General features: G+C 43.5%; 1 protein-coding gene across 1 annotated transcript in view; it reads left to right on the top strand.

Moving 5' to 3' along the window:
* LOC144614867 (uncharacterized) overlaps nucleotides 1-12,919 on the top strand; it is a 344,843-nt gene that overhangs the window by 324,305 nt on the left and 7,619 nt on the right. Inside the window, exons 9-10 of the mRNA XM_078440778.2 lie at nucleotides 125-239; nucleotides 12,387-12,766. Of these exons, the coding sequence (XP_078296904.1) occupies nucleotides 12,701-12,766 (66 nt within the window). The 5' untranslated portion in view covers nucleotides 125-239; nucleotides 12,387-12,700. The remainder of the gene's footprint in view (nucleotides 1-124; nucleotides 240-12,386; nucleotides 12,767-12,919) is intronic.

Raw genomic sequence — 12,919 nt, 5'->3', positions numbered from 1 at the left:
GAGATCTCTTGTCATTGCAGACCCCATGATTTAAAGCCTCTTATTTCCCCTTTTTGGCCTTGAATAAGTAGAGATATAGAAAGACTCTCCTTTCTGCTTTACTGTTTGCTTTTCTCTTTTCCAGGGATTATCTTTAAAGTAAGAAGGAAGCTTTTCCCATGAATGATGAGTCCTTGAATTCCTCCTAATCATTGATCAGATAGTTTGGAGGGACCTCAAGAGACCCAGTTCTCAAAAATGTAAGTTTGCATCATCCCCATTTTACCATTTACAAATAAACCAAATAAAAGGCAGGAATATTAAGTGATTTTCCCAGCATCAGAATCAGGAAATGTAGGGCTTAGATCTCTTATCTCTCCCCCTTTTTTTTTCTTAAAACAATGTTTATTCAGAATTTTTTTATCCTAAAATAATGTATGTGAGACCAGTATTCTCCCATTTTAAAAATACTACCTTTCAAACATGCATCTGGCTGGTTTGAGGAATGGGCCTTTTCTTCTTCTGCCGGGCTCATAATTAGTTATTGACATCTTCTGATATTCACTAGTGTATGCTTATAAATAAATATCACATGCCCCTAAACTGAGCCAGCCAATATCTATTAAATGGTGGACGAGTAAAATGTTGTTAGCTGTCCTTTATTTTCCTGGGCTGCAGTGGGGCCTAGAGGTTTTTTCCTGGGAGTTTCTCTAGCCCTGGAGAGTGGAAAGGGTCCCACCCTCCTCAAGCCTACTTCTTCTGTCTCTCTGTTCCATTCATCACCAGCAGCCTCTAGTGTCGATAGGCACGCAGGTCTCCAGGCAGTTCTGAAAGCTGTCATGAGATCTGCTGGCGTACGGGGTGCGGCAGCTGGGAGCCCCTCTATCCCCTCTGGTACTTGCCTCAAACTTCACAGGGTCCAGGACGGTGCTGCCCTCCCGTGGCAAGTCACATCCTATGGCGGGGGCAGGTGGAACAGCCCCCCCACCCCCCGGTGGACCCATGTTTCTGACCTGTGTGGCAGAGGATCGGGATAATCACAGAATTTATATTTTTCATTTTAAACTAAGTCCTACCATATCTTATTGAGTTCCTCCTTTTAAGGGTCTTGAGATAGAGGTGCTGCCTTCCTTGGCTTACAGCTATCCAGAGGTTAATGGAAGGAATGTGTAGACACCAGAGGAGACCCCAGGGCCAACAGCTAGGGACGTGGGTCCTGGGATAGATGATGGGACTAGGATTACGGTGGTTTTCATAGGGCAATGGGAAGCTGGAGACTTGCGGGATTTCTGGGCCAAACAAAATTAGATGCCTGGTGGTCTCAAGGAAAGGGCAAGAGGCTCTATCTTTGTTTGTTTGTTTGTTTGTTTGTTTATTTATGTGCCTTGCATTTGTTTAAGTGCCTCTGACACTTGATTTGCTGAAGCTGGTGGCCTCTTTTCTTTTCTTTTCTCTCTTTCTTTCTTTCTTTCTTTCTTTCTTTCTTTCTTTCATTAAAACACTTTTATATACAATTAATATCATGAATTTTCACTGCATTTACTGGGAATCTGGTCATTTGAAATAGCCCCTTATGCTGTTAGCAGTGAAATATGAAGTTGAGAGGATCTACAGAAATGAACTGTTTAAATGTCAACAAATAGTACTAATTCTGAAATTTGTGAAATTCCTACCTTTTTTTCTCCTCCCACTCTGTCACTTTATTTAATAGTTGGTCCAACTCTTTTGTGTACAGATATGCAATGTCCTCCTCTTCCCCCTTGCCCCAGCCCACTGCCATCCCCTACCACCCCCTTTATCCCAAGAGAGCCTCAATTGGCTCTGTTTGCAGAACTGTGAATTTGGGAGCAGCCTCATAGCTGACCTGACTGTTGGTGCTTGTCCCCTGAGTGTTCCAACGGTTTATTTGCATATTTCCTGAGGAGGTGAGTGGAAGGAAGCCCCCAGTGTCAGCTGCCATGGCCAACCTTCCGGGATAACTGGAGTGGAATGGAAGGGCGTGCCTCATTGTGTCTCAGCTTTGGATTTATTTTGATGCTGGGAAATGGGGGGTGGAAGGGGAAAGTGTAGGGCAAAAGGAAGACAGATGAATGGTTAATGGAGGCTGAAGTGGCAGATTGAGAGAGAACACAAACACAATGGGCAGACCGATGGATTGATAGATTGGACCCAGAGATGTAAATAGGATAGTTTATCTAAGCTGCTTAGAGTCTCTCCTTCCTATCTATCCATCTATTTATCTATCTGCCATAAGCAGGAACTGATAGGGGAACAGACAGATTCCATGAGTGGGATGGATTAGCGGCAGGCACAGGAGCCTCCTGGGCATTCCAGACTTCGGGAGAGGGGAAGGGCTTGGGGACCTGGGGACAGATAACAGGTGCTTCCCAGGAGGGCCGCCTGCTCCTTCTGTGCCCCAAGTGAAAACATGATCAGCGCCCCAGCGAAGAAGGCTTGCTCAGGCCTCAGAGTACGGGGTCACCTCCCTTCCTGCCTCAGACCCCTCCTCTGACAATTTGCAGGTGTTCTGTTCTCAGACCCCAGAAAGCGGACAGCTGCCAATCGGAGGAGGAAGCCAAGAGAGCAGGGCTTGGTGCTATCATACATTTTTATCCCAGCGCCTTGCTTTAAATTCCAGTCAGGCTTCCAGTCTTGCAACAACAGGGGAAAGAAAGAGGAGGGAAAAAAAAAAACCTGAAGGAAAGCTAACCGTGCTCCTGCTGTTCTGGAAAGCTGTCAGCTGTCAGGTCTGCTTTAACTGACAACCTGGTCTCCAGAGCCCTGGGAGCCCAGCCTCAGGAGAGGGGAGGGCTGGCCTGGGGTGGAGTGCTGAGGGGTTGTTGCCCGCTGCCCTGCACTACCTACCCCCATGCCCACCCTGCCTAGGCCTGTCAGGGGTGGGGCCCTGGGCTACTCAGCAAGCTTGGGGGAGGGGCGCAGGGACTAGGGAAGTATGTTCTCTGTTCTCCGAGCCATCCTGGGGAAGAAGGGGAAATGGGGTAAAAAGACACCTGTGTTATAGAGAAGTCAGGCTGTCTCAGGACCTCCTACCTTTGCTGGGATAGGATGGGTTCCTGGGGCTAGGGAAGGGTGAAAGGAGGAGAATTTAAGAGGATTCCAGAACTCACTTCAGGCCCACAGGTGCAGGAGAACCCACCTTTGCCCCTATCACACTGGGATTGAGTAGCAGCCAGAGACTAGCTGGCCTTCCCCTCTTCTCTCCATGAGCTGGCTTCCAGAATCCTCTTCCTTTCTCCTCCTCCCTTTCTTTCTGGTGGGCTCATGTCCCTAGGTATGAAATTCCAGTGCATCTCAAGATCACCTTTGCAGGACAAACTCCTGTGTCAAGTGGGAAGGCATGGCTGGGCTCCATTCCAATCCCCACTACTTACCATGTGACCTCAATTCCCGTCATCCCCACTACCTTCTTAGCTATGTGACCTTGATTCCATTCCCCACTGCTTTCTCACTGTGACCTTGATCCTAGTCCCCACTACCTACTTATGTGTGATTTTGAGCAAATAGGTCTTATCTCTAAAAGGGAGATAATCTTTAATCCACTGATCAAACAAAATTGCGCATATGGAGACATTCCATAAACTCTAGGAGTCTATAAGACATTATTCTTTCCTGATTTATCTTTGTTTCCTTGACAGCCCCTAGCACAAAGACTTACACAGAGTAGGCACTCAATAATAGTCAAATGAAAGCTAAAGGAATGTAGTAGAGGAATGTTTCTCTAAATTTGATCATAGAACATCTGGACCCCATTGCAGAGCTACAGAATCAGACACTCTGGGATGGGGCCTGAGAATCTGTACTTCAGCTGGCTGCACAGGTAGTCAGTATTTCAAAACTTGGAAGTTTCTACTTGAAGTAGGAAAGCAGAGGGCACATAACAAGGTTTTGTGATGATTTTTAAGATCATAGGCTATGTCATTGTTGAATTCCCAACACATAGCACAGTGCCTGATAAACAGAGTGCTCCCTCAGGACAAAGTTTTCTTTCTTGAGTGTCACGATCAATATTTTGGTAGAAAACACGCTGCCAGAGTTTCACCAGTGAATAAAGCACACAAGATAATTTTAAGACATTGCTGAAGCACAGCCACAGACTTCCACAGGGACTTCACAGGAAGAGGCACCTGGGACCCCAAATGTAAAGAGGTGCTACTCTAGGGTTTATAGAAGCACCTCCTTAAACTTTGTACCATAGGGGCCCTGCCTGTCTTACCCTATCCTGGCCCTGGGCCAAGGGGCAGGGTTAGAGAAGGTTTCTGGAAGCAGTCATCAAGTCTGAGAAGACCAACAGGAAGGAGTTTTCCAGGGGACTCCTGGGGAGAAAGACATTCCAGGCAGAGGGAAGAGCATGAACAAAGTAGAGGTGCTAGAAACATAGTGGTGGTGGTGAGGAAGCACCCCCATGCAGAGGTTAGCAGGAATGTAAAATGAAATGTGGAGGCTCAGGAAATAAGGGGAGATGAGGGACGTAACATGGAAGGACTTGTCAGCCATATTAAGGACCATGGGATTTGTCCTACTGGTTATGGGAAGCAGCAGGTGTCATGGTCAGTTTGTGCCTGTAACAGAACATTCTGGTCAATCTCTAGACACTTCACTATCCAAGTCATAGATATTGTGAGGTACAAAGGCAAGCCGCACGTGTAGCTCTGAAGTTTCTAGTAGCCACATTAAAAAAGGAAAAAGCTGTAAGTGATGAATCACGGGAATCCACCCCCAAAACCAAGAGCACACTGTATATACTGTATGTTAGCCAACTTGACAATAAATCATATTAAAATAAGTAAATAAAATTTTAAAAAATTGAAAAGGAAAAGAAAACCTGATTTGGATAGTGTATTTTATGTGACTTATAGCCAAATATAAGCATAATCATTTCAACATGTAATCAGTATTAAACAGTATTAAGATATTTTATATTCTTTATTATTGTACTAAGTCTTCAACGTCTGGTGTGTAATTTGCACTTCTAGTACATCTTGATTCTGTCTAGCCACATTTCAAGTGCTCAGTAGCCACATGTGGCTAATGGGTATAATATTGAACAACACATGTCTAGAGGAAGGAATCTAGATGCCAAAAACCAGAGGCTGGATTTTACAAGGTCAAGGGAAGATGATGCATTTCTTTTCTTTTTTAAGATGACATATTTCTAATGCAGGGTGTTGGTAATGAGAAGAGAGAAAAAGAAAGTGATAGATTGTCAGGAGACTTAGCTTTTCCTAACAGCTTTGTTTGTAAAATCGATATATAGTATTTATCTTCCTGGGTGATGTAAAGATTCATATATGTAGAGCACCAGCTCAGGCTAGCAGGGAATGTATGTTCAGCAGGCATTCTGTCCACGACCCAAGCTGTTCAATATCTCCAGGAACAAGAATTGACCCCTCACTTGCATGAGGTGGTGTTCAAAGTGCTGGAATGGTATAGTACCAGGTGTAGACTACAAGCACCAAAAGAAATCACAGCCTAGTAGCCCCACTGCACCTTCCCAGGTGTCTCTCTTAATAGCACCCGGGTGAAGGGAAGTTAGCGGCTTGCTGTCATGGGGAGGCTGGGAAGAAGGGTGTAGTAGAGCCAGTCCAGGAGAGGCAGAAAAGCAGAACTGCTGACATTCCGGGCAGCAGCCACTCTGACTATCAGCAGCCAGCAGTTGGCAGCAGCTCCAGATGATTGAGAACTGAACAGCTTAATTGGAGGAGTGCGAACATTGTGGAGTGCCAGGCTGGCATGGTTAAGTGCAAAAATGTTTCCCCAGAGCCCACATTTCTTGCCTTAGGTTGATGTGCCCATGCTGTCTTGGGGAATGCCCCTGGCCAAACCCCTGTGCACAGACCATCAGTTTCTGTATTGCTTGGAAGAAAAAGGAAATGCATTTCTGAATAGATGCAGGATACAGCCCTCTAGACAGAGTTGCTCATGCTGTGGAGAGAAGCTTGGGGCAGGGCAGGGAAAAGATAGGTCATTCTCTACCTAATGAGAACTCCATGCATGGTGTCCAAAGAGCAACAGGCTACACATCTTAGATTCATTAAGACCCTTCTGATCATAGGGAGGTTCTGACTCTTCTTATTTCCACCAAGGTGATATTCAAATGAATATTCATTTATTTTCAAAATGATGATTTTGGTTAGCTGAAGTCACTGGGTGGGTGCTGAGAATCTAAAAAAAGTAACCAAGTAATCAGTGCCTGGAGCTGGTGAGAAACACAACTCAGGTTCCCTTGGGTTCCCTCTGCTCACATTCATTTGCTATCCCTGTATTAGAGTAAGCCAACTGCTGTAACAAACAAACCCAAATGCCACTGGGATAACAACAAATGATTCTTTGTATAACAGTCTGATTTGGAGGAATAGCTCCTCTGGACAGCTTTTCTTCCCAGCAGACATCCGAGGATACTTGTGCTTTACACTTTAAGCCTCCAGTCTTCACTCCTCATACCTTTCCTGGCTTCTCACAAGAGAGGAAAGAAAGAGGAGAATTGCATGTGGAAGCATCCACGGGCCAGGTCTGGGAGTGGGTACATGATCTCTGTCTGCTTCCTTTGTCCAGAGTTCAGGCACATTGCTCTACTGAACTTCAAGAGGCCGGCAAATACAGACTAGTGTGTCAAGGAGAAATAGGGAAAAGGCTTATTGAACATGTAGTCAGTCCTTGCCACAGTCACTTTCTCTCTTACTCTCTGTCTCTGATGGGACTAAGATAGACTGGGGTTCTCACTTGACCCCGGAGGCTTGAGAGTCAGGATACTACAGGAGAGGGGCAACATTAATTAGAGGGTGATGACCTGGAGTTTCAAGGTGATTATTAATCGGGACAGTGTCATGGTCAAGAAGTTGTAATGCCAAACTAAATTTTTTCTCTCTCGTATTCCAGACCTATTTTGTCAGATTGTGAGCCAAAGAAAGGGAACGTTGTGCAACCGCAGTGCCAACAGAGCAGAGGGCTAGGCTAGCTTTCCCATTGCTAATTGGCATCAGGTTGTCACCCGTGGCCTCCACTTGCCAGCCAAGCTTAGTGGATCATGTGTGGTGGAACTGTAGCAGGAGGGTGTTTTCTTTTTGCTCTAAAAAGCAATCCCAAATCTAGAATAAGCAATATTGTCTGCAAAGGTGTGGAAATTCCAGTCTGGTAAAAATGTCAAAGACAGGCAGTGGTCCTGGTGGGGTGATAATAGCGATGGTCATTGTGACAGATGTTGTGGTAGGCAACAGCGTCCCCTCTTCAGGATTGATACACAAATGGCCTAGCTTCTTAGAATATCTACTGACCACTCACAGTTTACAGCTATGTTTGTCAGTAGGAACTGCCTTGCCCAAAATTAAGCCTTCCCTCTTGCACATCTCCCGGGTAGCCCATGGCCAGTGACTGCCTGCTTGGAGATTTAAAAGCCTAACCCTCTTGCCTCACTTTAGGAGAGTTCTGAAGGGCCATTCAGGCTCTAGAACTCCCCATAGAATCTGCTTCGGTCTCAGTTACAACCTCAATACGAGTGCGTTTCTCTTCCTGCCCAAACTTGCCTTCTTCGCTTCCTCACATATGTATACCTCAAGAACTCTCCCCAGTAAACCTTCTGCAGCCAATTCTCGCCTAAGAATTCTTTGATACAAAAAGCAGTTTTAGGAAGTTGACTTTCAAAATGGGACTTTAGAGATGGGTCAGTCATTGGCTCTCTGGCGGTGCAAACCCCATCACTGGTTGTAGCTGGGGTAGAACTAGCCTGTGAGGTATTGTAGCAGTGCAGCTGTTGAAAGAAGGGTAATTTCTGTGTGACTGTTAACTTTCATCAGCAGTAGACTGATGTGGGATATCCATAGAAGGGGGTACATGGTGTGGCGCAGTGTTTCTTGTGATTGAGAGGGACAAGGGAGATGGTAATTATAAGGACCATGGAACTGGGTGATTTGCTGAGCACCATTGATTTTTGAAAGATAAATAATGACAGGCTCAGATGATTAATCATCATTTCCAGACAAAATATGAAAGCTAGAAGGCCTTAGTAGCATTTGGGGAAACCCTAATCTCCTACAGCCAGAGTACCAGGAGAATAGAAAACTAGGCTCAGGACTTAATCATTAAAGTAGTAGAGCTTCAGATAGGATTGAATTCTCAGATTCAGTAAGTCTCCTATGCCAAGTGCAGGTCCCTAATGGGAAAGTAGTAGGGTGCTGAGACTTGGAATAGGGCAATTTGAGTAGACCTTAGTACCTTGACTTGCTGGACCTTCAGAAGTCCCTTCCTCCCCTCGGCCTTGATAGATCATAGCTCTCCCCTTCCTTGAAGATGATGCAGAGACCTCGGTTAAGACATTCACATTACAAGACACTGCTTGCCTGCTTAAGGAAATATCCCCTACCCCTTCCCCTGGCAAACAATCCAATAAGGAAAATCAAATTCCGGTACAATCAGACTAGAGATGCACTGAGAATTTTATGGAAGGAGTGTATACACCAAAGTTGTTATGGCATAGCTAACATGTCCCTGTAGAGGCTACTAGCATATGCATGGGACTGAATCCTGGAGTACCTGATCAGGAGGTGTGGAACATAAGGTTGGATAATCAAGAGTTTATCAATATTGAAATAGTCTCCATTTTATATGATTTGATGCCTTAGCAAAGGCCCTGGAGATGATTGTTACTAGAAGGGCTGTTAGGATCTGGAAAAAGCAAAGACCCACACTATGTGAAGTAGAAATGCCAGAACTGCCATGGTGGATGGTGAATCAAGAGATCAAACAGCTCCAAGAAGTTGGCACACAGAGTGCATATACTGTATCAGGCCATAAACGTGCCAGTGGAGTATGTTCCATGGGAGGGCCTAAAGGACACTCCAAGGAATACCTGGTGAACGTGGGTCAGCTCAGTGATAGCTGTTCTCTATAGGCCAAGGCTGAAGATAGGACAGGCTAATACAGAACTAGGCTTTCTAGTAGCCCGATTAGATCCTCCAACAATAAAGGTCCAGGTGATGGCACTCAACCCTCAGAAACAAGGCAATTGCAACTATTGTAATGAAGCAAGGTGGCCCTGATATCACAATATGTGGCAATATTTAAGCGGTATCTGGCTTTGGCTAGAGGGAGAGTCTAACCTTCAAAGAGCTATGGTGATATTCATGGAACTTGGTATTTCCAGAGGCATGTTAGATGAGCAAAGGGGATATTTCTTAATTTACACAGGCAAAGGATATCAAGAATGGATGATAAGAAGGCTGAGGGAAATCTCTCAAATTAAAATCCGTGGTACTTTGTCAAGTTTCCAAACTTCAGTCAGTTCTCAGACCCAGAACACCAGGGGCAGAAAGAGATGCTGGATTTCTATGAAAAGGAATCCTGCAACTCCATAGCAATTGTATTCAGTTGGAAATGTTCTAGTCCTTTTGCCAATGGACTGTAGCCATTTACTCAAGCAACAGCCCATTTGGGAAAAAGCAGTACCCAAACTCTTCAAGGACTGTGGGACATGGAGTCAGAATTAGCATTGATATCCAATATGGGACTCAATATGCCATAATAACCCTCCTGTTACAGTCGAATCTTAAAGATCAATGTGGGGGGAGTATTGCCATACAGAAGGGCTGTATGGGGCCAGGGAAGTAATTGAATCCTGGAATCCTTAGGTCTGGCTTCACAGATTCCTGGAATCACAGGCCCACCTGATGATCATTTGCTGGTATAATTGGAATAGACATACTTTTTGGAGTTTGGCATAAACCCTTGGAGTTGGTATTGATTCCTTAACCTGTACAGTAGGAAATTTAGTAGAGAAAGCCAAATGAAAACTGGTGCAACTGTGCCTTCACCCCAAGTCAACATAGTAAATAAAAAGATAATATTGCAACCTGGTGAGAATGGTAGACATTAGTGCTACCTTCAGAGAATACAAGGGTGATGATCTATGATAAATCCTCATTTAATTCACCAGAATAGCCCCTATAAAAATGGAATGAATCATGACTGAGTGAATAACTACTGTAAATTTAATCAAGTACTGTCCCCAGTTGTAGCTGCAGAGCCAGATGTGATTTTACTAAAGCAGATGAATATAGCCTCCAATGCATATTAAATGACCGTGATCTGGTGAATGCATTCTTTTCCATCCCTACAAGAAAAGAGGACCCAAAGCAGTTCATATTCATGTGAGATGGACAAGAGTATGTAATTATGGTCTTGTCTTAGGTTTTGTTAATGATTTGGCCCTCTGTTGTAATAAGACTATCAAGGAGATGAAATGTCTGATAGTCCACAGAACATCACACTGGCCCATTATATTGACAATGCCATGATAATAAGACCAGATGAAAAAGAAGTGGCTACTATGTGGAAGCCTTGGCAAAATACATGTGTTTCAGAAAGTGGAGATTAAAGCTTCAGGACCCCAGCATATTAGTGAACTTCTTAGGGATCTACAGGTTCTGGAGAATGCCAGAACATCCCTTCCAAATGAAACAACAAAGAATTGTATTTTATGCCTCCAACTACTGAGAAAGTAGCATAAGTCTTAATGGCCTCTTCAGGTTCTGGAGGCAGCATATTCTATGCCTGGAAATACCACCTTCACCCATTTGCTGTATAACATTAAAAGGCTGTGAACTTTGAGTAGTATCCAGAGCAAGAAAGAGCTCAGCAGAAGGACCAGGTTTGAGAAAATGGTCTGACACATGAGCCATATAACCTAGGAGACCCTATGGTACCGGAGCCATCTATGGTGGGAGAAAATAGTGTTCAGAGTTGATGGGAAGCTCCAGTTAATAAATCACAATGTAGACTTCTGGGGTTCTGGAGAAAGTCCCTGCCACCTAAAACAGAGGATGATCACCATCAATAAGCATTTACTGATGTGCTACTTGCCCTTGGGAAATACAGAGCTTCTGACCCTGAGATACAAGGGATCCTATGACCAGAGCCATCCATCATGAACTGGGTTCATGCAAAGCCCACAAGTCGCAAGGTGGGGCCAGTTCTGTGGCAGTGCATTCTAAGATGGATATGGTACATCCAAGATTGGAAACAAGCAGAGCTGGAGAGCACACTATAAGCTAATCAAGCAGGTAGCCCAGAGCCCCATGCCATCAATCAGTTTGCACTCGTGTATCTCCTATAGTTCACATCTGTGGCTTAACAGACGGCCTTTATGATGAGATAACAGATAAGTAGAAAGGTCCAGCTTCATTCATAGGTGAGCTGTGATGGACAGTGATGAGGGGGAAATCCTCCCCATGGGCAGAGCTTTGATGTTAAGTGCAATTAGTCATCAACTTTGTGTAGAGGAAGAACTGACTTAAGGTAAAAATATAGATGAACTCGTGGGCAATGTGGAATGACATGGTTGGTTAGTTGGTTAAGGGCCTGGAAGGAGAAAGATTAGACTATCAGAGACAAGGAATGTCTGTGAAAAAGGCAGGTGGGTGGATCTCTGGAAGTGGACAGGAAGCATAAAGGTTTTCGAACTACATGTGAACAACCAGCAGAGAACATCTACTATGGGTGAGGGACTAAACAACCAGACAGAATGACTTGGTCAACTGCTAAAAGCTAATCTCTTTCATTGGCAGTCCTAGTCCTGGCACTATGGAAGCGTGAACTGAATGGCTATGGGGGCGAGTATGGAGGCTATGCATGAGTTCTCATTCATTAATGCCGATCCAATTACTGTTACCATTGAATGGAGACAGCCGAGAACTTGGGAGATAGGCTAAGAACTTTGAACAAACACCACAGATTATTGATTATTCTCACCTTCTTACCATGTTACTTTTTGAATGCCTTTGTTTGCCCACAGACAGTGCTAAGGGTGATCCATATTTCCGAAGGCCAATCTGTCTCTGCAATAAATTTCTCAGATACTTCCAGTAAGAGCATAAAGAAGTTCTCCTCCTCCCACAGGAGGCAGCAGGAACAAGAATGCATTGGTTGAAGAAGAGTCACTAAGAATAAAGAATATAAGAAAACTACATTTGAAGATGATATGCTCTAGTATATAGAAAATTCTAAGGAAGCCACACACAGAAAAAAAAGCACTAGAACTAATAACAAGTTCAGCAAGGTGGCAGGATGCAAGATCAATATAGGAAAATCGATTGTATTTCTATACACAAATAATGAACAATCCAAAAATGAAATTAAGAAAACAATTCCACTTATAATAGCATCAAAAAAGAATAAGATACTTAGGAATAAACTTACCAAAATAAATGTGAGACTTTTAAGACCAAAACCCACAAAACATCATCAAAAGAAATGAAAGATTTAAATAGAGAGACATTCCCTATTTATGGATCAGAATAACTAATACTGTTAAGATGATGATACTCCCCAAACTTATCCATATAGTTAACATAATTCCTATCAAATCCCAGGTCTCTTTTTTTTTTGTGCTTTCACAGAAAATGGCAAGCTGAACCTCAAAAATCATATGGAAAATAAAGAGACTAAGAATAGCCATAACATCTTGGCAAAGAAAAAGAACTTAGAGGACTCACATTTCTTAATTTCAAAATTTACTACAAATCTACAATAATAAATACACTGTGGTATTCACATAGGGTTAGACATACAGATCAATTGAATAAAGAGTCCAGATCAAGTCATATTTTTATGGTCAATCAATTTTTGACACCTGTGCCAATACAACTTCTTAGAGGAAGAAAAGTCTTTGAATAAGTGGTCCTAAGACAACTGGACACTCATATGTGAAAGAATGAAGTTGGACCCCTGTGTCATACCATGTCCAAAAATTAACTCAAAATGGATCAGAAACCTAAAGGTAAGAGCTAAAACTGTTAAGATTATTACAAGAAAACTTAGGTATAAGTGTATGGCTTTTTAAATACGGCATCCAAGACATAAGCGGCAAAAGAAAAAGTAGATCAATTGAACTTCATCAAAATTCTAAACTTTTGTACTTCGAGGACACTAT

Source organism: Panthera onca, chromosome F1, assembly GCF_046562875.1.
Source record: "Panthera onca isolate mPanOnc1 chromosome F1, mPanOnc1 haplotype 2, whole genome shotgun sequence".
Taxonomy (NCBI): domain Eukaryota; kingdom Metazoa; phylum Chordata; class Mammalia; order Carnivora; family Felidae; genus Panthera; species Panthera onca.
This window is presented reverse-complemented; position numbering and strand designations above follow the sequence as displayed.